A 27008-nucleotide genomic window follows, 5' to 3' on the forward strand; every position below is an offset into this window, starting at 1 on the left:
TCAGCGTTCGGCGAAAATATGAACGCGTTCAGTGAACACGTTCATGCACAACACTGCCAATGATGCACACACGACGCGCAGAATGACGCGCAACAGTATTGTGTGGCCAGACAGCGCGCCGGAATGGAATTCTCTTTCGCACTTGAATGAACAATATTGGGTCGATATTGATATTGGGCCGATATTGGGTCGGTTCATGTTCACATCGTAAACGAACCGTACCAGAGTTCGTTTGGAACCGTACCGAGACCACCTCTTCAGCCGGGTCTCGGTTCGATTGTTTGGTCCGCACCAGAGTTCGATTGCTGTATTCACACCTGCCCAAAAGGTCCGCACCAAGGGGGGAAACGAACTAGAGTTCGATTCAATCGAACCAAACAAGGCAGGTGTGAATACACCCTAAGTCTAATATTTAATCTTTATGCTTTATTTTAGTTTTAGTTACAAATCGGGTTTAAATTCATGGTTATTTATTCATTTGTTTTTTAAATCGTTTTACGTTGTTGATTAATTTATGGATTATAAATGTATTTTTTTGTCTCAGTAACATTTACTCCTGGCTTTAAAGGTTCCTGTGTCTCATTAACACATTTGAAAAGTGATCTGTCTGAATTGACTGAATACATGGCATCTGCAGGTTTGGAGGTTGAGAGCCTAGCTCCAGTTCCTGTTAAGAAGACCCCCAGTGCACCACAACTTGGAGACAAATACAACATCAAGCCAGCTTTGCTCAAAAGACCAAGGTAAACAAACACTTCCTTTTTCTTTTCTGCCAATAATGAGCAGTCACATGTAATCCATTCTCATTTGATTCATGATTTGAATGAATATGAATGTGGTTTTACTTTGGAGGATTTGAAATGAATCATTAAACTCTGATTCTCTTCCTTCAGCACATCGCTGAATGACGCACCACCAGTGGAGAAGAAGTACAAGCCGCTTAACACCACCCCCAACTCTACCAAAGAGATCAAAGTCAAACTTATACCCGCGCAGCGTGAGTCTGCCCATTCAGCACTTTAACTAAAATAATATGATTATGATAATCTTTGAATTCAGTGGAGAGAGTAGAGTTTCCCCTCTGACTAGTGCTAAATATCCATCTCTTTTCCTTTTAGCAATGGAGGCCACTGGATTTTTGGATGCCCTCAACTCCGCTCCAGTGCCTGGCATCAAGATCAAGAAAAAGAAACCAAAAGCCGTTTCCCCTACCACTAATAAGGTGTGGTACATCAGACTACCCTCATTTGTTTATGCTTCACAGATCAAAAAAAAATAAAAATTACCTCCAAAAGCACAAATCCACTAACTGTTTTTTTCTCTTGTGCTCCACAGCCCTGTCCATTTGACGGCAGGCCACAGCCATACTCTGGCTCACAGGCCAAACCGTCTTCCCCAGAGACGACTCCATCTCAGACCCCTCCTCATGAAACCCAAGATCTGGAGCAGCCCGGCACACCTGTGCCCACCGAGGACCCTGAAGCCATGGACACGGGTGAGTCCTGTTGTGTTTAAACTGGCCACAGCTTCACCGAGAGCTGTATGAATGGATGTGCTGAATTTAAAATGCTTTATTTCATGTTTTCAGGAGATAAACCCAATGCTCTGTCTGAACCTCGCGGCGAGGAGGAGACTCTGACTAAGAAAGGAAAGAAAAAGAAAAGCGTTCGGTGGGCGGAAGAGGATAATCTCAAAGAGTACTTCTTCTTTGACCTGGATGAGACTGAGAGAGGTAAAACAACACTTTCTGCACTTACACTATTGTTCATAAGTTTGTGGTTTGTAAGATTGTTTTCCTTTGAGTCTCCTATGCTCACCAAGGCTGCATTTATTAGATATTATTTATTAGTTTTGTGTTTGAATATATTTAAAATCTAATTAATTCCTGTGATGGCAAAGCTGAATTTTCAGCACCATTACTCCAGTCTTCAGTGTCACATGATCCTTACAAAATCATTCTAATATACTGATTTGGTGCTCAAGAAACATTTCTTATTATTAATGTTGAAAACCGTTGTGCTGCTTAATAATATTTTTGTGGAAACCATTATACATTGTTAGGATTCTTTGATGAATCGAAAGTTCAAAAGAACAGCATTTACTTGAGAGAGAAATATTTATAAATGTCTTTATTTTTAGTTTAAAAAAAAAATCTTACGGACTGATTTGTTCACTAGTAATCATCAATCTTTATCCCTCTACCTCAGTGAACGTCAATAAAATTAAGGACTTCGGTGAGGCTGCTAAACGGGAGCTGATGATGGATCGGCATACGTTTGAAATGGCTCGTCGTATTTCTCACGACACCATGGAGGAGAGAGTGCCCTGGACTCCACCGCGACCCTTGACCCTTATAGGCTGCCTGGTCCTTGCCGGTGCCAGCAGCAAAGAGAAGATGACCCAGAGAGAACGAGAGATGGGCATTCTGCAGGAGATCTTCCTCAGCAAGGAGAGGTAAGACGACACTTTGATGCCTTTTCTCTTGTTGTGTGTCATGTTTAGTGATTGTGTTGCGAATGTTGGTTCATGATGTGAACATTTAATGCACATAATGTAGGCTGGGAATCCATCTGGAATTTTTTGGATTGTTAAAAGTGTGACTTGATATTATTTACTGCTTGTGCAAAAATATGTGTTGTTTTAGTATTATTTATATACTATTATATTTTTCTATTCAAATTATAATTTAGCTTTTATTTTTATATTTTCATTTTCATTTTAGTTTAATATTCAGAAATGAAATGCTATTGTTATTTTTATTAGTTTGTTATTTTTTTAATATTACTATTTAGGTTTAATTTATTTAGTTTTAGTTGAAACTTCAACTCAAACTTATTTCAGTTGGTTTCTAATTCATTGTTTTGATATTTATTTTAGGTTTTTCATCTAATATTTATATTTTATTTTATTTCAGCTTTATTTTAATTTAACAAAAATGTGTTTAATAGTTTTAGTTAACAATAAAAAAACTGGCACAAAGGAATCGTCCACGTTTATGAAGTATATAGGGAATTCATTGGTAATTTTGTCGTCTTTAAAAACATGATAATTGTTGAACTTTAAATGGATATTGCTCTCTCTGCAGTGTTCCAGACAGTCCTCATGAACCAGACCCTGAGCCGTATGAGCCCATGCCGCCTCGTCTCATCCCATTGGATGAGGTAAGACAGCCAATGACCTTTTGACATGCTTTCCCCTTCCATTTTTTTCTTTATTTTAGAAGTATCAGATGTGGTATGGGATTTGATCTCTTTCTCATTCTGTGGTGTTGTAGGACAGCAGTATGATGGAGGAAAATTACATGGAGCCCGTTGACGCTGCTCTCTCTGGTGGCTCTTCTGGCCCTAATGAAGGCTCCAAGCTTCCTCCTGTTCTAGCCAACCTCATGGGCAGCCTGGGCAGCAGCGGCCGCAGCCCTCAGGCGCAAGGCAGCGCCCCACCAGCCAATAATAACCCCGCTGTTAATGTTAATGTCCAGGAACTGCTCTCATCTATTATGGTAAGACAAAATCCACATCTACATTTGATTTACCATGAGAATGTGCAAAGGCTTTGTTTTTTAAGCGTCTCTGCTTGTTTTCAGGGTGCTCAGGGATCTAACCAATCTCCAGAGGACCTGATCAAACAGCCTGATTTCTCTGACAAGATCAAGCAGCTTTTGGGCTCTCTGCAACAGAACCAGAATCAGAACCCGCCTCCCAATGCTCCACCAAGTACGTGTTTGCTCTCTTTCAACTATGTGACAGTTTTGTTTTAGTTTATTTATATATTAATTAATATTTTTAATTAGCTTTTATTTTTATAATATCAGTTTTAATTTAAATTTGGTTTAAGTAATTTTGTTTTATGCTTCTTCTTTTTTTTTAATTAGGTTTTTATTTTTTTATTTTTTAGCTATATTTTTTTTTTTCGTTTTAAGTCATTTGAAAAAGTTTGTATACAATTTGTAATATTTTTTTATATAGCTTTGATTTATTTTTATTTCAGCTTTAGTCTATGTATCTTTATTTTTTGTATTTTATTTTATTCCTGATTTATTTCAATTGACATAAACCTTTGTTTTAGTTTAGCTTTTTGTAATGCATGTGCTTTGTAAAAAAAATATATATATATTTTTACTTTTTTTTAAACTTTTTTTTCAGTTTTAGTTTGTTATTTTAGTACTTCAACTTTATTTTATTCCTATTAGTTGCCAAGGCAACATTTCTATTTCATTCTGTTTTTTCTTTTCTTTTTAATATTTAAATTTTTTATTTTATACTTTCATTTCTACTTTATTTCAATTAACAAAAACCTTCAAACGTTTTAGTTAACCATAACAACACTGCTATGTTGAGGAAAAATTGCATGATGGTTAAACATGCTTAATGTTCTGTTTCTTTCAATCCGTAGTGAACACCGGTCTGCTTGGTCATGGCCCCGGCATGAACATGAACAACATGAACAACATGCAGATGCCCATGAATGGTGGTTTCCCTCCCAACAAGCCTCCTGGACCACATTTCAACCATCCTCCACCTCCTCCTCCACACGGCCATGGCCCACCACCCTTCAACCCTGGCGGCCCGCCGCGCATGATGGGTCCCCCACCCGGTCCACAGGGCCGTGGGGCGGACAACGGCAATTACTGGGGCGATGACTCCATGAGAGGAGGCCCACACCGAGGAGGTCACTTCCACCGGGGACGAGGGAGAGGAGGAGATCCGGGATTCAGAGGACGAGGGGGACGCGGAGGACCACGTGGAGGACATAACAGCATGGGCGGTAAGTTTAAACACCGAAAGCATTCATTTTCCAAAATTTTAAATGAGCTTGTAAGTAACGTCAAACTATTTCTTTCATTTCAGACATGTCAAAGAGGCCAGTGTGTCGCCATTTCATGATGAAAGGAAACTGTCGGTATGAGAATAATTGTGCGTTTTACCACCCCGGTGTGAATGGACCACCTCTCCCTCCCCAGCACGGACACTAACACACTGAAAAGCTGCAATTCCTTGAACTTGCCACTAGTGGGCAGCAGAACTCAAAATGAGCCTCGTGTACAGGGACTGAACCTGACTCACAGAAACGGTATGATGCAGAGGGGGATGTTTCCGTCTGTGACGGCACAATCCCATCTGCTTCCTCCGCCTGTACAGTCGCTTCATCGGGATCTGAACAAAAACAGTTTCTTCTTGATTCTACACCACTTTCCCTGATCTGGAAAGCTGGGAGAAGATCTGAGATCCTCTATGAAGAGTCAGACAGTGACTAAACCCATTACGTGACTTTGGGGCCTACATGTAAATACTCATTCCTGGAGATGGTGATTCATATGTATATTTTTTATTGTGATTCTGTGTATCACTGACCTGACTGCTAAAGATTGTACTACATTGCTCTGTAACCACTAGGAGTCGTCTTCACCCAGTGGTTACTTCAGCTTCTTCTGGTGCCCAAAACCCCAAGATACTGAATGTGCAATTTTTTCCAAATGATAATTTGCACATCAGATATGAGTGCAACTAGGATTTGCATAATGAAATTGACACTTTCAGAAGTTATGAGAGCACAGAAATTTTATTTTAAGATTCTTCTGGTTGAATTCAGTCCGTCGGAAGCCGCCAGAAGACGGCGTCTTGTTTGATGTTTTATTTTCAGGTTTCTATAGAAGAGGGAGAAACTATTCTTCTATGAAATGTGTACATGCTTTAAAATAGGCTGATTTTTCAGTCAGCTGGCATGAAAAGAGCCTCAAGTCATTTTCACACCTGGTCCTTCTTTTTTCAATGGTTTTCAGCTCCAAAAAACACCCGACCGATACTCGTCTATATATTGTAGCACTGAATTGTATTTATGAATTGGCATTATGTTCACCGTATGCCCGAATTGGAAATATTGAGGGGTTAATACCATTTAGAACAATTACCTATTGCGCCTGGGCACAAAATACAACGTTTTCGAAAGTCCCTTTGCATACTTGAATTGATACCTTGTGACGGAGAAGTGATCCTAGCCTGCTAAAGAAATATCAACCAGTTGTTCTTTGTAGTGTGACAATCAGGAGAATTAGTTGTGATTATTTCCTACTTGATGTTGATGCTCTCATTTGATTTGCTGTGTGCGTTGATGTTCTCATGCCGTCAGACCCCCGGTCCGGCTCGGACTCGTGTGGGTCTGTCCTGCTCTATCAGTGTTCAACTGAGCCTAAACCTGGGCTACAAACCACTATCAAGGCCAAACGTATTCAGGTGTTTTCTGTGAAAACAGTGGCCATTGTCTCTTGTGGGACTCGATTTTTTTTCTTTTCCTTTTTTTGTTTGGTTTGATCCAGTTATTTTCCCATGATTTTATTTTGATACAAGTCTTGATTATACTTTTTTTTTTCTATTATTATTATTTGAAAGATGTCTATGTGTCAGAGCGCCGCATAAACAATAAAAGGCACATTCAGAAATGTACGATTTTTTTCTACATGTAAATTAATAAACGTTAAAAAACAAACAAATCACCAGAATGTGCAAGTTCTTTCTGAAATTAACTTTTTATTTTCAGTCAACCCGACTCGCATTAGACCGTATGCATATATAATCACCACTCTCACTCAGGTCCGGTTTGCTTTTTTAACCTCTAAATGCTTCATTGTTTGTGCATCTCAAACAGGCTTACGTTAGAATTCTAGACAATTGCTGTGAATTTCTCCTCCCCCCACGTATGCCAATCCAGTTCAAGCACTAACAGTCCCAACAGTGCGTTTGCCTTCCTGCCTGACAGATCCGTGTTCTCAGGGCGGAATCGGGTGCAGATGGCTGCTGGAGTGTGTATGACAAGGAGTGGCCTGTGCACCCAGCCCTCAAGGGCAAATATTGACTTGAGGTTCACAGAATTTCTGCCTGCATGCAAAGTGGAGGACATCTAAATTACAGTTAAGGACACCTCAGCAATTCATTCATCCTGTCATTTTCACAAACATTGAGTGTTTGCGTGCGTACAGGACAACTGTAAAAAATAAATAAATATACATGCATCCATTTGTCTTGTGAGCATGATACTAGAATGCTTTCGATTAATATATATATATACACATATATATATATATTGTATGTATGTATATATATATATATATATATATAGTTTATTGCCAGAAATATAACTAAATCAAATATGTTTAAGCTGTATTCAGACAAGTCACAAATCATGGTAATTGAATTGCTATATTTGCAAATAAATGTGAACATGTACACTACCGTTCATTTGTTTTTTATTTTTCAGCAAGGATTCATTCAATCGTGAAGACAGTAAAGACTTTTACATTGCTACAAAATATATATATTTTAGGTAAACGCTGTTATTTTGAATTTTCTATTAAGTCAAGATTTGTTTTTATTATTATGGTTACCACAAAAAACATTAAGCAGCACAACTGTTTTCAACATTGATAATAATAAAGAAATCAGCATATTAGAATGATTTCGGAAGGATTTTGTGACACTGAACAATGAAGTAATGACGCTGAAAATGTACCATCACAGGAATAAATTACATTTTAGAATATATTTAAATAGAAAACTTAAAATTGTAATAATATTTCACTGTTTTACTGTATTTTCGATCAAATAAATGTATCCATGGTGAGCATAAGAGACTTCTTTCAATTTTTTTAATAAAATTATTAAAATATATTTTTTTATCATTTTTAAATACCATATTATAATTGTATTATATTGTTTAAAGTTATATATGTTATTTCATTATTATAATAATATCTTAATAATTAATGATTATTATAAACACCTTTCACTTTGATGAGTAAAAAAAAAGGTCTTAAAAGTAGAGCACATCCTCTGCTTTATTCTCCTGCATGCCTTTAGTTTGTGATAAATCTTTAGTTTGTCTGAGTAAGTCAAACCTGTCATGTTCAGCACGATGGCAGAAATATAGTGACAGAGAAATGTCCACCTGAAGGACACAGAGAGTGAAGTCATAAAAAGACTTGATTCATTCAGTCTGAGCGGTGTTGGTTGTCGCAGAGGCCTTGAATTGATTCCACTCTGCACAAAGACACCATTGATCCTCCACTGGTCACATTATCCCAGAGCCGCTAGTGGAAAGGGACTTTGTCAGGCCTGAATTACAACATTATTTTCAGAGAGTCATTTTTCAGAGAAGATGAAATTAGCTAAGCATTCGCCTCTCCAGCTCACCAGCACTGATGCTATGACTTGCTCCGGAAATGTGAACATTCGACATTTGAGCAACTCAACAGAGGATGTTACACAATAACGCTTGCAACTGACATGCTATACAGTTATCAGTATCATTTCCAAATGTTCAAACAAAATGTACATTTCACTGTAATGTAATGTAATTAATACAATTAAATGAAATATGAAATAAAATGAGAAATATTTAATATAAATATATATACATAATACATAAATAGGATTTAAATTGAATGAAGATAAACTGAATGATTTTTTTAAAAATAATAATAAAAGGTTACACATAAAAAAAGTTACACCAAATGTCTTTCTCACATAGAATTATGAAAAATGTTAATTTGCTGTTAATTTGCTCACCCTCAGGCCATTCAAGGTGTGGGTGACTTTTTTTCTTCAGTTGAACAGTAAAGAAGATTTTCAGCTGAAACTGTTTACCTTGGTGATTTGTATAATGCAAGTAAATATACTGTCACTTTGAGAGTAAAAACACACACACACAAAAACACACACACATTACTGGCAAACCAAAAATAATACCCATGGCTCATGATAGTTTCAGCTAAAAATCGTCTTTACTGTTCAATTGAAGTTTTTTATTTTTATTTTTTGAAAACCTACATCTTGGATGGCCCGAGGAGAGTAAATTAACAGCAAATTTAGATTGTTGGGTGAACTATCCCTTTAAAGACACGCATTTTAAAAACAAACTTCCTTTTTAGCACAATAAAATGAAAGAAAAGAAAAAAAAGAAAAGAAAAGAAAAGAAAAAAGAAAATAATAAAATAAGAGAAATAAAATAAAAAAGAATAAAAGAAAAGAAAAAAGAAAAGAAAAATAAATAATAATAAATGTATAAATAATGCACATTTTTGAAAATGAATGAAAATGAACGGAATATTTAAAAATAATAATAATAAAAGGTTACACAGAATTGTTTTTTTACACCAAAAGTCTTCCTCATAATCAGCCGTCTTAAGGACACGTCAGTCCTACAGGACTGTATTCAAGAAACTTCCTTTTGAGCGCTTCATTAAGCAAATGTTTGAGGGGTAGGATTTCACCGACAAACTAGCCTCTGTATAAAGACTATTAAAATCCTGTACACAACACACACCCCATTATATTACAGATATCAGATTAATTATAATGCACCAGTTAGTTATAATGTCCAAATGCTTCTACATAATAATAATTCAATTATTATAATTAGTTCAATAATAATTACCTCAATCAAATTTGTCGACGTATTTGACAAAATGGGCCATTAAGATATTAAAGCATAACATTGGTATCTCATTCTAACACCACGTCATGCCTCAAATTACGAAACCCCATTGATGTACCCCTCTGACATCACGGATCAGATCTCAGCCAATCCTAAGAAGCCCAATCATACTAGTCTACGAAAGCTTATCACGACAATCTGCTGACCTGTCCTTGGCGGCGAGCCAAATAAAAAAGTTAATGGAAAGTTGGCATGCAAAAAGGGGCTGAACAGCATCACAGTGCAGAATGGCATTCCAGAGCAGAAGAGGAGTGGGCGGAGCCTCAGGTGAGCAGGTGTATAAGTGTCGAACAGGTGAGTGAGAGTGGACACAGGAGGACCAGGAGTCTGAGCCAGAACACACACAGCAGGGAACCTGAGAACAGGTGAGGAACCGTCATTAAAGGGACATTGTGCTTGTGTATTTTCCAGAAGGCTTTCGCTAAAGATCGCTTTCTAGCACGCAACTGCTGGGACGGATGATAAAATCATGCTTTGTCATTTCCTAACTGCTATATATTGAAATATTGCTTTGTTCTTTCAGCTCGTGAAGATGCTTAAGGGATTACTATCAGTGCTCTTGGTCCTGGTGGCCTTGTCCTCAGCCTTGGGGAAGCCCGAGAAGACCACTCCGAAGAAGGAGAAGAGGATTCCTCAGACTCTCTCCAGAGGTCAGCTTCGTGAAAACATCTCCACACATTCTTTTCAGCAATTATGCATAATAATGGCTGAGCGGGTGTGCTGTCGTGATCTGTTAACTGAAGCTATGAACTGTATACGCAGAAAGTAGTAGGATCATTTTTAGACATATTCTAGTTCTTCATTGTGTGAAATACAACCTCAGACTTCGCTTTGTGCAATATTGATTTGAATGGCCTGTATAGCAGTCATCCACATTGGCTGGGTAGATTTTGTTTTTTTATGATTCATATTGTGTATTGTTCTCTTTTCAGGATGGGGTGATCAGTTGATCTGGGCACAGACGTACGAGGAAGCTCTGTTTTGGTCACGATCCAAGTGAGAAAATCTTGTATAATAGCATTATAGAGTATATGGTGTTCAATAATCAGCAATTTTGTGTGTATAGAAGATCTGCTGATGATTTTTGGTATGATTTTTGGTTACACTTTATTTTAAGTGTAATTGTACAGGCTAATTATACATGTAAGTACTGAGTAATATGAATTAAAACATGGGTTTGGGTTAGTTGCATGTAATTATGAATAATTGTTGTTGCTATAGAGAGTAAATGTAACGTGTAACAAGGACACTGTAAAATAAAGATTTTTTTATGATCTTTTTTAATATTTTGTACAACTTGTATTATCCGTTTAATTAGGAACAAGCCCCTCCTGGTCATCTTTCACCTCGAGGACTGTCCACACAGCCAGGGTAAGCTTGGCTTTTATTTTGACATTTTCATTGACTGGTAGTTTAAAATTCTTAGTTTGTTCTTCATGTTTGTATTATTTAATCAGCTCTAAAGAAGGCCTTTGCTGAGGATAAAGAGATCCAGAAGTTGGTCGATGAGGAATTCGTGGTCTTGAATCTGGTGGTGAGTAAAATCACTAACACTTTACATTTGTTAACATTAATTAACTATAACTAACAATGAAAAATGCGTCTAAAGCATAATTAATCTTAATTAATGCTTATTTACTAACACATTATTCAAATCAAAAGTTGTATCTGTTAATATGCTATTTAATGGGCCTGAGCTAACATGAACTAACAAGGGAAGGTTGTATTTTTATTAACAGTAAACAAAAAAATAATAAATCAAATGCTCATTGTTATATATCATTAAAGTGTTTTAAGGTCTGTCTGTTATGCGTGTTGTGAATGTCTGTAAATTGAACTGGGATTCATGTCTTTTACAGTATGAGACCACAGATAAGCACTTGTCTCCTGATGGACAGTATGTTCCCAGAATGCTCTTTGTTGGTGAGTTGATTTAATTATGACAGACAGATAAATGATGCTACACTGTAAAACACGTTTTTACTAACATTTTTAAGTACAATCAACTTGGCTATTTAAGTAATTTCAACTTAAATTACTTTAAACTGACTTAAAAATTTGTTGAATCTTGTAGCTATAACTTATTAAAAAAGTTATGCTAAATGAATGTATATATATATATATTGTTATAATTCATTGGTCATGTAATTTTTTTATAACAGTGTACAATGTCTGCATAAATGATTCAAATCTTTCCTGTTTTTCAGATCCCTCCATGACCGTTCGGGCAGACATCACAGGCCGCTATTCCAACCGCATGTACGCCTATGAGCCGGCTGACATGAAACTCTGTAAGTCTGAAAACAATTTTAATGCCAAGATAAGTTATTAAACATCATCATCATCATCATCATCATCATACTGACAGTAGCCTATCGCTTGTTTGGTTTTGTTTCCACAGTGTTAAGCAACATGCAAAGAGCCATGAAGTTTTTGAAGACAGAGTTGTGAACACAAAAGCCTAGTCTTTTTGTCCGCCGGGAGGATATTACTTCCCTGAGGGTCACTATTATTCTGTCATTCGTTCACTGACGGCATGAACCGCACTGTAAAGCTCTGTACAAATTTGAAATACTTTCTTTGAATAGATTCTGTTACGGTTAATCAAATCGTCAGGCTTTCATTTCCATGTTTGCTTTTTTCAATAAATAAAGTTGTACAAAAAGTTGGTGCTCGACTCGTAGTAATTTGTGTACCCAGCGACGTTTGCACAGTTTATTCAAAGCAGAGGCCATGTGGGTTTTTTTTTAAACGGAGTCTCCGGTTTGTATCCTGGTGGGAGGAGTCCGAGTAACTGAAGCGTGTTCTCCTGTGTCATATTGTTGCTTAGTTACCAGCTGAGCTCTTGGCCCGAGCGTGTCAGTTTCTGATTGGTTTAGGTTAGAGGAAGTTGCTCTCCGGAAATAATGGAATGAGATTTTAGACAATAAAAGCATTAGACATAACCCAACAATTAAGTTATACAAAAGACAAAATTGGCCAAAGTATAATTGTGTCCACAGAGTCTTTATTTTTTTTCTGATTTCAAATGCTTGAGAGAGCAGTTCACAGAACCATTGGATATAGATGTACATTTCAATGAGGAATCCATGCAAGAAGCAAAAACAATACACAAAATCAAGTCAGTGAAACTAACACACACACACACATAATGAAAATAGGCAGATAAATATGTAATATGAAATCCGAGATCATTAAACAGTGCTCAAAAAACATTCATCCACTAATCATATGTAATGAGTTCTTTAAAATGTTCATACTAATTATGACGTCCAAATATGTATCTAGCATACGAACAGTTTCCGAGCAACTTTTACTGTCATCCATGCTAATTGTAAAAGTGTGCATTTATTATCAGAAATCATTGTGAGATTGAAATGGATACATTCTGATATTGTCAATATTTATATTTAAACAACATAAATAGTGTCATGCTCACACTGCACGTCTTGATCACAGCAGCTCATTTTCTGATAAAACTGTTAACATAAAATCAAATGGTCTTTGTTGTTTAGCCCATTAGTGTAAGTACTGCATACTAATATTTGGTGTTCTGTTCTTTCGTAGAGAGAAATTCTTATAAGTGCAGCCTCATGATGTACAGTACATTCACACTGTACTCTTGAAAAATCATATAATAATATATAGCAGCAAGAACACGCAGGCTGGTCTCCTCTTCAGTAAAAGCAAACACACACTCTCTCTTTAACAGCTCCAGTGAGAATTCCAGTGGTCAGACGACATAATACGATTTGAATCTACAGGAAGGCGCTTGGATTCGCCCGCGGGTCCTTTTGGTTTCTGTACCTATATGTCAGCCAAACACCCAGAATCTGAAATAACCAGAATGATGGGAGGAAAAACAAACACACTGTAAATGTTCTGTTAAAAGTACAGTAAAACGCCGTCGGTGTATGAATGTATGAGTGAATGGGTGAATGAGAGGCAAATTGTAAAGCGCTTTGGTGGCCATGGGTCTATGAAAGCGCTATATAAATGCAGTCCATTTACCATTTACCATTTAAAAAAAAAAAAAAACTGGAAGCTGTGGTTGCTATAAATGTTCTGTAAAAAAATAAAGTGACAGTGTTCAGGTGTTATGGGATGGCATATTGGTAACTGTATATTTTTTTTTACTAGTATATTTCATTAAAGGAATAGTTCACATGAAAATTCTGTCATCATTTACTCACCCTCAAGTTGTTTAAAACCTGTATGAATTTCTTTCTTCTGCTGAACACAAAAGAAGATATTTTGAAGTTACATAGTATTTTTTTTCCTTCTATGGAAGTCAATGTGGGTACATCAACTGTTTGGTTACTGACATTCTTCAAAATATCTTCTTTTGTGTTCAGCAGAAGAAATAAATGAATACAAGTTTGAAACAAATTGAGGGTCAGTAAATGATGACAGAATTTTCATTTTTAAATGAACTATTCCTTTAAGTGATAAAATGTTAAAATATAAACTAAAATGTACTGATAACCACCATAATAATACAATAATATATAATTTTAACAATAATTTACATAAAAAATACATGTTCCTTTTTAAAAAATTATATCGATTTTAAGTGTAAATTATTTTGTCATTTTGTAATTAATTCAATCTTTTTAATTCCAAAAACATTTGACAGTAAAATTACAATGTAATGCAATGTTAATTTTTTTCAATGTTACACTTGCAGTTAACCAATTAACCATACAATACAATACAACACAACACAACACAATACAAGAGAACACAATACAATACAACACAATACAATACAATGTACTTTTATTGTCCCCTTAGGGAATTTGTCTTGGGCTCAGTGTATGCTGCATTTCCAGAATAAAATTACATAAATAATAGATAAGAATTTATAAATAGATTCTAAATCAATCACATGTATCTCACCTAATCATTCCATACAGTAGAACAAAACATGTAGAACATGTAAACGTTCGTCATACAGCACATCTAAAAAGGCCAGTTATCGCACAAATAACCGTGCATAGACCTTAAAGGTAGGGTAGGTAGGATTTATATAAAAACTTTTTACCAAATTTGATTAAACTTTCTATATATATCAATGCATAATTAAAATGTAAGTACTCTGATAAAAAGAGTATAAAAATCGAGTGACTCTAGACCGTTTAATCTTCATTAAACACAGCTCATTATTTCCATTCGGGACGAATCACAGGATTGGCTTGCGCGACTGTCACTCTCCGTCGCCATGACTACCGCCGCTATTACTGGCTCTGCCCACGTGCGCGCAGTCGCGCACCCGTTTTTAGGTGGGAGTGAATGGAATTAATGAGCTGTGTTTATTGAAGATTAAATACACTAGAGTCACTCGGTTTTTTATACTCTCTATTTCAGAGTACTTGCATTTTAATTATGCATTGGTATATAAAGACAGTTTAAACAAATTTGAATAAAAGTTTTTTTTAGACAATTCTGACCTACCCTACCTTTAAGACCAGCAATAAAAATAACAATAACCACCAACAAATAAGAATTCTAATGTTATAATGTATAACCTGTTTTCTGTCTTTTTTTTTTACAACGTCTTCAGATTGTTTAGCTCAACATTTATGGGATTAAAGTCTGATGCTGATGACGTCATTAATGAACAAATAAGCTTGAACCTCGAGCTTAGACTCGAACGTGGGTTGCCTTGTGCACAGCTTTAGCATATGATGACACAGCGCTGCCCACAAGACTATAGGGCCTACCTCCAACATAACAGAGCTGTTATTTTTATCAGTTCTTTTGTCTTTGGGTCGTTATATTTCTCACAGATTTCTGCTCGTTCTAAATCGGATACAGATAATGTAGCACAGTAAAGATTACATTTATATGAATGCATTAGTGAGAGAGAGATTGCGTGTGAATTAATTCTACCTGGCAGAATCTCTCTACTAATAGCTAAGCTGTAAGTTTAGTTACTAAGAAATATATGCTAGAACTTTTTTTATTGATTAATCACAAAAGTGTTGACAATACATTTCTGCGCTACTAAATGTCTGCACGTGATGTGCGAGCTACTGTAAGTATATGTTACAGTGCAGCAGAGCATTAGTTTAGAACGGCGAACCTTACGTGTACATTACAATAAGCTGTTCAAAACGCGCATTCTCCCGATCAATTTTGAGCATCCACATGCTATAATCAAACATATCTTGTGGAACGCTCTTGGAGTATGCATTTATTTGTCATTTTAACTGTTAGAAACGTAGCGTAAGAGTGGACTTCAAAGATTTCTTATCCTGTAGGCTATTTTTATAAAGTTCAAATAATTTAGTTTTGGGGTCTACTATAAAATTAGAATAAAAAACTAAATAAATAAAAATTATATTGTTGCAGCAGCTCCTCTTCCAGTCTGTCTGTAACGCTCGGTTTAGTTCCCCTCTCTATATGAAGCCCCTCATTCAGAAAAGTTAGGGTGCTCTGATTGGTCGGTTGTGTTGTGATTGGTCAACCGTTTCAAACGTGTTTTGAAAATGTCACAGACCTTACCATAACTGCTAGTTTCAATACACTTCCAATGCAACTCAACCCTTAATGTTGCGCACGTCTTGAGGTTGAGCATGATTTCACTTTTCTAACTTTAGTTAGTGTGTAATGTTGCTGTTTGAGCATAAACAACATCTGCAAAGTTACAACACTCACAGTTCAAAGCAAAGGAAGATATTTGCTTTTAAAGAAAAGGACTACAACAAAGGCTGGTAGGGACTACACGACATTCCTCCGGGGTTAGTGACATCACCAACCCTAAAATGTATAAACCCCGCCCCCGGGAACACACAATCCATGTTGAGAAGAGGAAAAGTTGTTGTATAAGAGTACATTTGTGAGTCAGCTCAAACTAGCATCCATCTTTTCACATGCAATAGAAAGTCACTCTGTGTGCATCTCACAACAGTTCCTATACGAGCGATTTATAGATTACCATGACAGAAAATCCTAATTGAAGATAGTTAACTCCACATCAGCAACATCAACTAACCATTCAGAGATGTCCTGTTGCATTCTACATGTTGTCACTTCTTCTTGAGTCTCTCCATCTTTGTCTGACTCCGTTAAAGGCAGAACAGTTTCTGTCATTTTAGTGTGTCTGCGTGAGGTAATTGCAGCTGCTAACACACACAAGCTCTTGAAACCCCGCCCTCTGCAGCAGCTCATTTGCATTTAAAGGGCCAGGCACAAAACGGTGCGCTTTTGCAAACCCTCAAAAAGTGACAACTTTAACATGCTATATAAAAATATATGTGGGTATTTTGTGCTAAAACTTCACAAACACACTCTGGGGACATCAGATTTATTTTACTTCTTGTGAAAAGGGCATTTTACCACCCCTTTAAATGAGGAATATTGTGATGTGTACGTTCCCTGTAAAAAAAAGAGTTTCTTCCCCCAAGACTACGTGGCGTTTCAGGGAGTTTACTGATATAGAGAACAACTTTACTTTGTGCTTTGCAGCTTTGCAGACCCTTTTCATGCTTAAACAAGCAACATTACACACCAAAGAAAGCTCAAGAACACCAGAAAACATTCTGGTTGTCAAGTTCAGTGAAGAATTTCAAAGAAGAGATCAAAGCAGAAGTTAGTTTAGCAGGCTGACCTCAGTGAAGCTGAAGAAGAGACCGATCCCTCCGACGAAGCGCAGCACCTCGCCGGCGTGCTCCTGGATCTTTGCTGCACATGTGGTGCAAGTGCTGTAATGGAAGCAGGGCTGCAGAGAAGCAGAACAGACATCGACAAGAGCAGTGAGCTATTGAGAACACTTTATTTTGATGGTCCCTTTTGAACATTCTGTTGACTATAAGTAACTTTCCAACTATGTCAACTAACTCTCATTAGAGTATTAGTAGACTGTCTGCTTAATATCGGCTAACTCTTTATTGTGATGCTCCCCCAAAAGATATTCTACTGACTATAACTTTGCAAGTCCATGTCAACTTATTCTAACCCAACCAGTCTACTAATACTCAACTAACACTCTAATAAGAGTTAGTAGACATGTAGGTGTAATGTTACTTATAGTCAACAGAATGTGTTAAAAGGGTCCATCGAAATAAAGTGAAACAGAGTTATTATAATAGAACAAATTATGTAACTGCCAAACTTATGCTATCATAATAAGCATGCAAATGATTAACAGTCATTATCACACACACAGGTGTCGTTTATATCGTTCAGCACAAGCAATGCTTCAAGAACATAACAAAACAACAATGAAGAGTGTGTATCGGAGGAAATTACTGCGGCACAGCTTCCATTGACGTCCATGTGAGAGAAACCGCAGCAGTTCAGACTCTTCTCCACGTCCCTCTGAGTGGTCAGAGAGTTATTCCAGCCCACCTCCAGAAGGTGATTCTACACACAGATATGAAATACATTATAACTGTGAAAAATGAGAAAACAAAATCGAACAAACAATAATAATAATAAATAAACAATAAAAAATACACCTATTTACATGCATCAAAGTTTGGGGTTGGGGTTCATTTTACACATTTTAGTTTTAGTTATTATTAGACCCAATATTTGGAGCACCAAATGAAGTCTCTTATGCTTACCAGTGCTGCATTCATTTGATCAAAAACACAGTAAAAACACTAATATTGTGAAATATTATTACCATTTAAAATAACTGTTTTCTATTTAAATATGTTTGAAAATGTAATTTATTCCAGCGATGGCAAAGCTGAATTTTACTCCAGTCTCCAGTGTCACATGATCCTTCGGAATCGGAAATCATTCTAATTTGTTGATTTGCTGCTCAAGAAACATTGATTATTATTATTATCATCATCATCCATGTTGAAAACAGTTCATATTTCAGGGTTCTTTGATGTATCAAAAGTTCAAAAGAACAGCATTTATTTGAAATAGATATATCTTTTGTAACATTATAAAAGCATTTATTCAGTTTAATTTATTCAATTTAATGCATCCTTGCGGAATGTTTTGTAGCACATTTCCAAAGACTACAAACCACCAAAGTGGATTTATGCTAGTATATACAGTATATTGAAGTATCAATCTTACCTGCTGATCCTCATTGATAGCCAGACACGCACTAGACACTGAAAACTGAACTACAAACACCAGGAACAGGATAATCATGTACTATTTAACAAATTAAGGATTAAAACACAGAATACAAAAGTTCTATATTAAATATCTAAACTTTACATAAAAAACAAAAGATTCAACAAGACATAATATGAATCAAGGCATATATAGTGGTTGGAATCCAATAATAAATGGCAATGACCTACAAAATTTTATTACACTGTAAAAGCTATGCTTTAAAAAACATGATTATTTTATGTTTTATTGAGTAAAAAAGAAATGTAATATACTAAAAATAGTTTCCCATAACCATTAACAGACTGGAATAATCATGCAATCATTCCTCCTTGGGTATCAGAGTGTAATATAAGCTTCCTATAAACATTTTTAGTAATGACCCAAATTCATCTCAGGATTGCTTCATTTCATTTAGTTTAAGAGACTTTTTTTTACATTACAAGTAGTACACTGATGTGCACTCTCATTTGTCATGTTAACTGCGCCACTCTATGGACACAGAGTGAAATGCATTACATGAGCAAATCATAATCCTGTCTCATTTCCAAGAGCAATGAAGAAAAACACAGCGCACATCATGTAATGAAAGGCAAAGACCTGACACACATTAGAGTTTGTTTGCATGAGGCCATTGAAAATATGTATATAAACATTAATGAACCGTTTGATCCAATTAGAAAAAAAAACATTTCAAACAATTAATATAAATAACTATTTTAGTTTCAGTTAATTATTTTTTGACTGATTATTACAGAGTGGTTCCAGTGGTGTTCAGTTTACAGAAGGATCTTACAACATACACCAAGAAAATTAATATTTATGGAAACATTGGCTGCTTCCGATATTGCACACTATATAGTAAGTAGGCGAAAAACAGTATGTGAAAAAATAATATATATACAATTTCAGATGCAGCCACAAACTTTCAGCCACTAATATAATTATTGCACAGTACAGTTGAAATTATTTATTCATTCTGCTTGACTCACCAATGTCTAAAACACTGCACTACACCTGCACTATGTTCACTGTCTATTTTTGATCGTAGTAAAGGATACAAAGAACAGCAGAACCTGGTGGTGCTTCATGGCACCAATAAGTCCAGCAAGAGCAACAAAGAAGAGGAAGACCCCCACTCCAATGATGCCACCCACCACCTGGAAGCTCGACACCAGCCCAAAACACTTCCCCCAGGCAGCGATGCCAATCATCAGCAAGCTCACCATCTGAAGTCAGGGAGGAACAGTGTGTAATTGTAAAATTGTAAATGTAAAATAAAACTAACTTTCATTGCATCGCTTTCATTACTGAAATCAATCTGAAATAAAATACTAGATTAAAAACTTTTACAAAAGTGATATGTAAATTACAAGTGTTGCCTTAGCAAATTAAAATGAAAACATACAAATAAAAGCTCATTCAAAATACTAATAAAAACTATAATCATATATAAAAGAGAATATAATAAATTATGAATGAGGGAAACAGGGATAAAGACAAGACACTTTTGTAACACAACTATAATTGAGTAATCATCATCATTATTATTATTTATATTATGTTTTGATTCTTCATATTCAATGTAACATTTTCCCACTTCAGTGCCAAATAAGCTCAATATTCGGTTAAATATTATTAGTATTATACACGTTTAAATTCTCTCACACTATTAACTCCAAAATAAATGTGCAGTGGTCGCGTCACTCGCGTGGTAGGCTACACACAGCGGTCAAGCGGTCAGCTACAAGTCGTAGCTCCCAGAAAATTAATCACGTGTCGTGAATGCTTCTACAGGTCAGAATCTGGTCAGAATAGTTACGGTAATTGACATGGGTGAACGCACCAAGTTTGTAATAATTTTAAAATGTTTTTTTTTTTTTATTTTTTTTTTAGATAATGGCAGATATAGCTAAACAATTTCCCAAATCCTAAAAGTTATTGCATTGTGTACTATTGCATTACACACTAAACAAACTTTTCACCCCCAAAAGGTTCAGTTTCATTTTAATTATGTCAGTGATGATTCATGGGAGCACAAATGGCAGGCAAATGGCGAGAAAGACCCAACCATAGACCTATATAAGAGGACCCAACAGCTGTGATGTCACTTGAGAATAAAACAGCAGTCACATAACACAAAATGTTACAAAAGGCTATTCATTCCTCAAAAGCACACATGATTCTTTAGAGGTTAGTCCATATTGCTATCATTGACCGACAATGAAAAAAAATTACCCCTGACCTCTAGGCTATATAATAACTGATCACAGCTGATTAAATGATTTCTTAGTTTCTCTAACGAAGATAAGAACTTAATCAGTAGGCTACCACAATATCAGCTCGAGACTAACGAAGGATATCTGCATAAGTAGAACAAAAGCAGGATGTGACTTTGCCAAAAACTGACGAGTTGCGAGGAAACCGGGATGTTATTCTACAGGCTGTGCGTGAAACCAGAACCGCTCATCGGCCTCATTCCACACAAAGAATCTCTCTAAATAATTCACACGAGCCCCGAGACACCGAGAAGAACTGTAATACAGCCGCACAGAAACACATTGTATGAGCATTTATAAAACACATGTGCAAATGTTACGATAAAGGCTGATAAAGATGTTCCATATGCTTCCCTTCATGCATTGGTTACTCACAACATAGAGGATGTTGAGCGCGCACAGGGAATTCTTGGAGCAGGTGAATCCAGCGCAACCCATCTTGAATGTTTTTTGTATCGGACAAAAGCTTTCACCTGTATAAATTTCCGTCTCTGGAAATTACAGTTACATGACAAGCAAATCGAACAATTTAAGAGAATAAATTGTAGTTGAGCAAGGAGAAAATACGCGTGCGGTTCAGACCAATTCGCAATGAACGCTGATGCGTGAGAGGTTGCCAGATCCCACCCAAATATCCATCCTTTTTTTTAGGACGATGGAGGGCTGCTCTGGGGTGCGTTTCCCAAAAGCATCCTTAGCCAATGGTCACAAGTTCCACTGTAACGACAGAACTTACGAGCATAGTTTGCTTTAGGAAACGCACCCCAAAGCTGCTTTTGAGCCTATTGGATTTGCTGCAAATTTATTAATACAAATAAAAATATTAATAATGTTATTAAAACTACCACTGGTCCCCCCGGAATCCCTGAATTTGTATAGGCCTACACAATAATTCAATGAGGGCTTTACTCCGAAATGGCAACCATTTAAGCAGGCGGAACTGGCCGTCTGCGGTAAAATTGATTGGTCAGTTTTTTTTTCTGTGGTTTGCACACATCCCGCCTCCCCTTAGTAACAGTTGCGATGAGAAGCATTTATTCTCCAAGACAACAATAATGGATAAGAAGTGTGAGATGGAAAACATCTAGACATATTATTGTCATAGCTGTTGTCAAAAGCTGTGCATTTTTATGATGTAGGCCTATACAACTAGTCTACTGCAGTTTAATAATTAATGTGGCCAACAAACAATCTATGATATTTCAACACACACACACACACACACACACACACACACACACACACACACACACACACACACACACACACACACACACACACACACACACACACACACACACACACACACACACACACACCTTTTTGCACCTGCTGAAAAGATGTATGAAGATGTATGAAGACACCAGCTTCTGGCAGCATTTCTGAGGAATCTTAGCCCATGCCTCATGACCAATGGCCTCCAGTTCAGCAATATTCTTGGGTTTGCGTGCTGGACTTGCCTTCGTCAAATCCCACCAGAGATTTTCTAAGGGGTTAAGTCAGGGGACTCTGATGGCCACTGTAGAATCTTCCAGGACTTCTTCTGCAACCAAGGTTTGGTGGAATTTGAGGTATGGATCATTGTCCTGTTGGATAGTCCAATGATGCCCAAGATTCAGCTTCCTCAATGATGGCATGATGTTTTCTCCTAGGATTTCCTAATATACAAAAATTCATCCATCTGGGCTCCCACATGCTGCAGATTTCCAGTGCGAGAGGATGCAAAGCAGCCGAGGACTAGCCTCAGTGCTTGTGGCCATCAAGTCTTGCTGCAGGTCTTTTGTAGTCACTCAAGGGTTTTTCTGAACCTGCCTTCTCAGAAACCTGTTTGTAACTGTTATAGCTTCCTTTTTTCCTGCCCCGTCCAGGTAGTGTAACCACTGCTCCTTTAACTTTAACAACGGTGTCTATACATTATTGCCTTCGCTATCTTTTGTATCCTGTTCCTTGTTTGTGAAGGCCGATGATATCTTCTCTTAACTTTATGGACCATTCTTTTGACTTAGCCAAGTGTGTGACACTCAATAAACCTAGCCAGTTCAGACATTTAATGTTTTCTAGCTCAAGCACACTTGGTGCAACTAATGAAGCCCTTGTTTAATTGCATCAGGCATGCTAAAACACCTGTTTTGCAGATTTGTGCTGTTGTGAGGGATTATTCAGGAGGTTGAAAAATTTTGAGATTGCAGAAGTCATTAAAAGTAGCATATTCAGTTGAATTTGGGGACACCACTTGGGGACACCACATTTGTTCTGTTGAGCAGAGCTATTTTCAATTACATTTGTTTGATTTGTTCATTGCAAACCGTTGAAATTTTGCTTTATATATATATATATATATATATCACTGATTCTTGAGAGTTTTAAACTTTTTTTTAAAATACACACTATATCAATTCGAGGTCTTAGCTATTTAACCATGTAAAGGAACAGGTTCTAAATAAAAACAAATTTTTAACAAATAAACATGTTTCCCTTCAGAACTGGATTTGTGTCAACTCCGTCAGACACACTAAAAAGTAAACAATTTTAATTCTTCCAATCCAACAAGAATCTAAAGTTCTGAAGTATATTGTAATAGTGTTTAGTTACTCTGATATGTAAACAAAATACAATATATAAACTTAAGTTGTGATTTCACACTATTCTGAAATATTTGCATTTTCAAACTTTGATTTTAATTTCAATATTGTAAAAACAAATTCCTTAAATAAATAAAACCTAAGAGGATGTAGATCAGATGGTCCTTTATTACAGAAACAACACCAACTGAAGGAAGAATATTTTTTTCCCAAAAAAATGAACAAAAACATACATCCAAACGTCGAAAATCTGACGGTGTTGATGAAAAACTGACGGTGTTGACAAAAAATGTGTGCATTGCTGATTATTGAACAAGCTGTGCTCTTTAAACACTACTACTAAAACTACTCCTTGTTATTAGAGTATTGAACTTACTGTAAAGCAAACTATAATAAACATATTGCACATACACCATTTCCAACTATTTTAAATTACAATTTTAATTTTTTTTTGGCCATATCGCCCAGCCCTACACTGGCTTCTCATTTGTCTATCTGTCTCTGCATATATAAATATATATATATTAAAGTGCTGGCAAAGTTACACGTTACACAATAATAAGCAGACCACTGCCTGCCCATTCTCTACAAGTCAGATGCGTATATGGTTAAATAATGTAATGCATGCTATGTATGTGTATTTATGTGTAAATAAAACCCTGAAATAACAGTTTAACCCTTCACTATATTAACCAATAATATTATATTCGCACATTAAGGGTGGATTTGTCAACTCCGTCATCTTGCAGGTCAACTCCGTCAGACATAGAACCTGACGGAGTTGACATAAGGGCATGTATTTTCCGCCAAAACATGTATTGTACACTGCAGCTAGGTAGTTTTTCCTCAGTTGCTAGCTGTCCCAATAACCTCACTAAAATGCTTAAATTCAATCCACTCTGGTTTTAAAAAAGTATCTTAACAGAAAGATGGTATTGACATGGTGCAGCTGTGACCATAGGAATATTGACATTGTTTGTCTAAAATATATAAAAATTTAAAAAGTAATAGAGCATGTGTGGTAGTACTGCATTCACCACAGGCAGGGAGATGAAAAGGGGTCCTCGGGATATAGCTGACCATGCTATTTCCTGATTTAAAGAGCTTTATGAAAAAATCTGACGGAGTTGACAGAAACTGAGGACACAACTTTAATAGGCAGATTTCTATGGAAAATATTGTTTGATGTTCACTTCATGCATTGTTTTTTATATGTATACCCCTTATTTTGTATTTGATATATATGTTTTCACAATTGTAGAGCTTTTTTAAAGTTTTTTGGGATGGTTAATATTGTGACCTCTTGCTGAGGACAAGTGCAATAACATGGACCTTAACCACAGACCATACATTTAAACAAATTTTCCCCAAAAAGATAAAAAAGTTTATTCTAAAAATCAGATAGGTATATACAATTCCTTTAGATTTAACTTTGTAAGTATGTCAATCATGATGAATTTCTTAATTTTTGCTATAAATTAGACTTTTCTATGTGGGACATGTTTTGTCCCGACTCTCAAGAATCAGTGATATATATATATATATATATATATATATATATATATATATATATATATATATATTATCCTATTGTGCATCTTCCACTTTATGTATCTGCACTATTCATTGATAAAATGTATAAATGTAAAGTTGTCATGTCATTTGCAATGGTCAACATTATGGAGTGTGTCACAGTAGAAACTGAGAGAGAGAAATAAATAAATGTTTGGATAAGCTGTATAAACAGAAAACCAGGATCCTGTATAGATACATTTAGGGAAAAGATTGAGGAGTTATAATAGACATAACAACAAGAACATTCTGTTTGTTTGTGGTGATCTCAATATTGATTTGTTCAACCCACAACAACATAATTCAACCACAGAATTGATCAAATGTATAGCAACAGCTTATACCTTACAATTACACGATAAACTAGAATAACAACACACAGTGCCACACTAATTGACAACATATTTACAAACGTAAATATGTTTGTAAATATGTGCAAGATCGGTTGATCGGACAGATCGGTTACAAGTGGCCTAATAATAACTGACATAAGCAACCACCTGCCAGTCTTTGCAATTATACAAAACTGTATGTAGAAGAATAAAGACAGTACTACAATTATGATGAAAAGAAAAAAAAACACAAGATGCTGTAAACTCTTTTAAGACAAGACCGGAAAAAAGTGACGTTAATAGGGCCTATGAAACATTTCTGACAATCATATCAGGATTGTATGACAAACATTGTCCTCAAGTAAAGAAAATAGAAAAAGAAAAAAAAAATACGTTGAGAAACCATGGATATCAAAAGGAATCATAATTGCATGCAAGAAGAAGAAATTACTATACAAAGAATTCTTAAAGAAAAGAACAATAGAAGCAGAACAAAAATATAAGTTATATAAAAATAAATTAACACAAATCAAGATGCAGTAAAGTTGATTATTACAGCAATTTACTGGAAGACAACAAAAATAATGTAAAACAAACCATGGGACGTTATGAAATGCAATCATAAACAAAAGTGGAAAAGATGAATATCCAAGTTACTTGCTGGTATCAAATGATACAGAAATCACTAACAGTGCTTCAGTTGCTGGGGAATTCAATAAATACTTTGTCAATGTTGGTCCGGGACTGGCAAGGGATATTCCAAAAACGGGTACCGTAGTAGCGATAGAGTAGAAAGAAGTTATTTGTTGAAGAAACAATATTTATAAGAGGGACTGATGAAAAAGAACTTATCGATGTTGTAAATAAATTGAAGAGTAAGAAGTCCACCGACTGCCATGATAATTTATTTTTATATAAATGACAGCTTTAGCGTAGGTTCTGCTAGGAAGACTCAATCAGCGTGCCACATATTACTTCTCTTCTAACCAATCATGTGCTAACACTCACAGTATAAAAGATGGTACCTTCCCCTTCATCCTCCCCACCACCACCAGGATGGTCCCTTCCTTAACCTCCAGGGGGGTCGGCTGCGCCCCTGCCTTCGTCTTCAGGCAGGATATGCAGATTCCGCTACCCTCGCATTGCTCTCTAAGGACGGGGCCTACGCCAAAGAACTTTATAAATTCATGCTTGCTGGGCTGTTAATAAATATACGCTGTTATATCAATTTATCTCCCGAGTCTTTCTGGTAGAACTTATATTTTTGTTCTGCTTCTATTGTTGTTTTCTTTTCCGTAATTTCCCCATTGTGGGACAATTAAAGTTTTTTCTTACCTTATCTTCTTCTTATATTGATATGTGCACAGTCAAAAACATTATTGAGTCCATAGAAAGACCTCTAACCTATATTTGCAATCAGTCCCTACAAACCGGTGTCTTTCCAGATAAAATGAAAATAGCTAAAGTAATACCAATATATAAAACTGGAGACAAACATATACTACACAACTACAGACCCATCTCATTGCTTCCACAGTTCTCCAAAATACTGGAAAAAATGTATTTATAAGGCTAGATGATTTCATCGCCAAACATAGCATTCTATGTGAACAACAATATGGTTTTAGAGCTGACAGATCAACTTCTTTTGCAATGATAGAATTTATAGAAAA

General features: G+C 36.1%; 3 protein-coding genes across 5 annotated transcripts in view; 2 read left to right on the plus strand and 1 right to left on the minus strand.

Moving 5' to 3' along the window:
• ppp1r10 (protein phosphatase 1, regulatory subunit 10) overlaps positions 1-6473 on the plus strand; it is a 14177-nt gene extending 7704 nt beyond the window's left edge. For all 3 annotated transcript variants that reach the window (XM_079592038.1, XM_079592039.1, XM_079592040.1), the window contains 11 exons: positions 638-743; positions 894-997; positions 1119-1222; positions 1336-1495; positions 1589-1732; positions 2208-2454; positions 3086-3161; positions 3275-3499; positions 3584-3713; positions 4393-4764; positions 4848-6473. In XM_079592038.1, coding sequence (XP_079448164.1) covers positions 638-743; positions 894-997; positions 1119-1222; positions 1336-1495; positions 1589-1732; positions 2208-2454; positions 3086-3161; positions 3275-3499; positions 3584-3713; positions 4393-4764; positions 4848-4972 — 1793 coding nt within the window. In that variant the 3' untranslated portion in view covers positions 4973-6473. The remainder of the gene's footprint in view (positions 1-637; positions 744-893; positions 998-1118; positions 1223-1335; positions 1496-1588; positions 1733-2207; positions 2455-3085; positions 3162-3274; positions 3500-3583; positions 3714-4392; positions 4765-4847) is intronic.
• Positions 6474-9708: 3235 nt separating this feature from the next.
• agr2 (anterior gradient 2) lies at positions 9709-12154 on the plus strand. The gene is made up of 8 exons (XM_079589934.1): positions 9709-9851; positions 10010-10136; positions 10419-10482; positions 10805-10857; positions 10944-11020; positions 11346-11409; positions 11694-11777; positions 11888-12154. The coding sequence occupies exons 2-8, from the start codon at positions 10019-10021 to the stop codon at positions 11935-11937; spliced, it is 510 nt and encodes a 169-aa protein (XP_079446060.1). The 5' UTR covers positions 9709-9851; positions 10010-10018; the 3' UTR covers positions 11938-12154.
• A 309-nt stretch (positions 12155-12463) lies between these two features.
• On the minus strand, positions 12464-21747 carry tspan13b (tetraspanin 13b). The gene is made up of 6 exons (XM_079589933.1): positions 21225-21747; positions 19632-19799; positions 18529-18609; positions 17740-17853; positions 17099-17209; positions 12464-13319 (listed from the first exon to the last, which is right to left on the minus strand). Exons 1-6 carry the CDS (start codon positions 21285-21287, stop codon positions 13245-13247), a joined length of 612 nt encoding a protein of 203 aa, XP_079446059.1. The 5' UTR covers positions 21288-21747; the 3' UTR covers positions 12464-13244.
• Between the last annotated feature and the right edge of the window lie 5261 nt (positions 21748-27008).

Source organism: Phoxinus phoxinus, assembly GCF_949152265.1.
Source record: "Phoxinus phoxinus genome assembly, chromosome: 19".
NCBI lineage: Eukaryota > Metazoa > Chordata > Actinopteri > Cypriniformes > Leuciscidae > Phoxinus > Phoxinus phoxinus.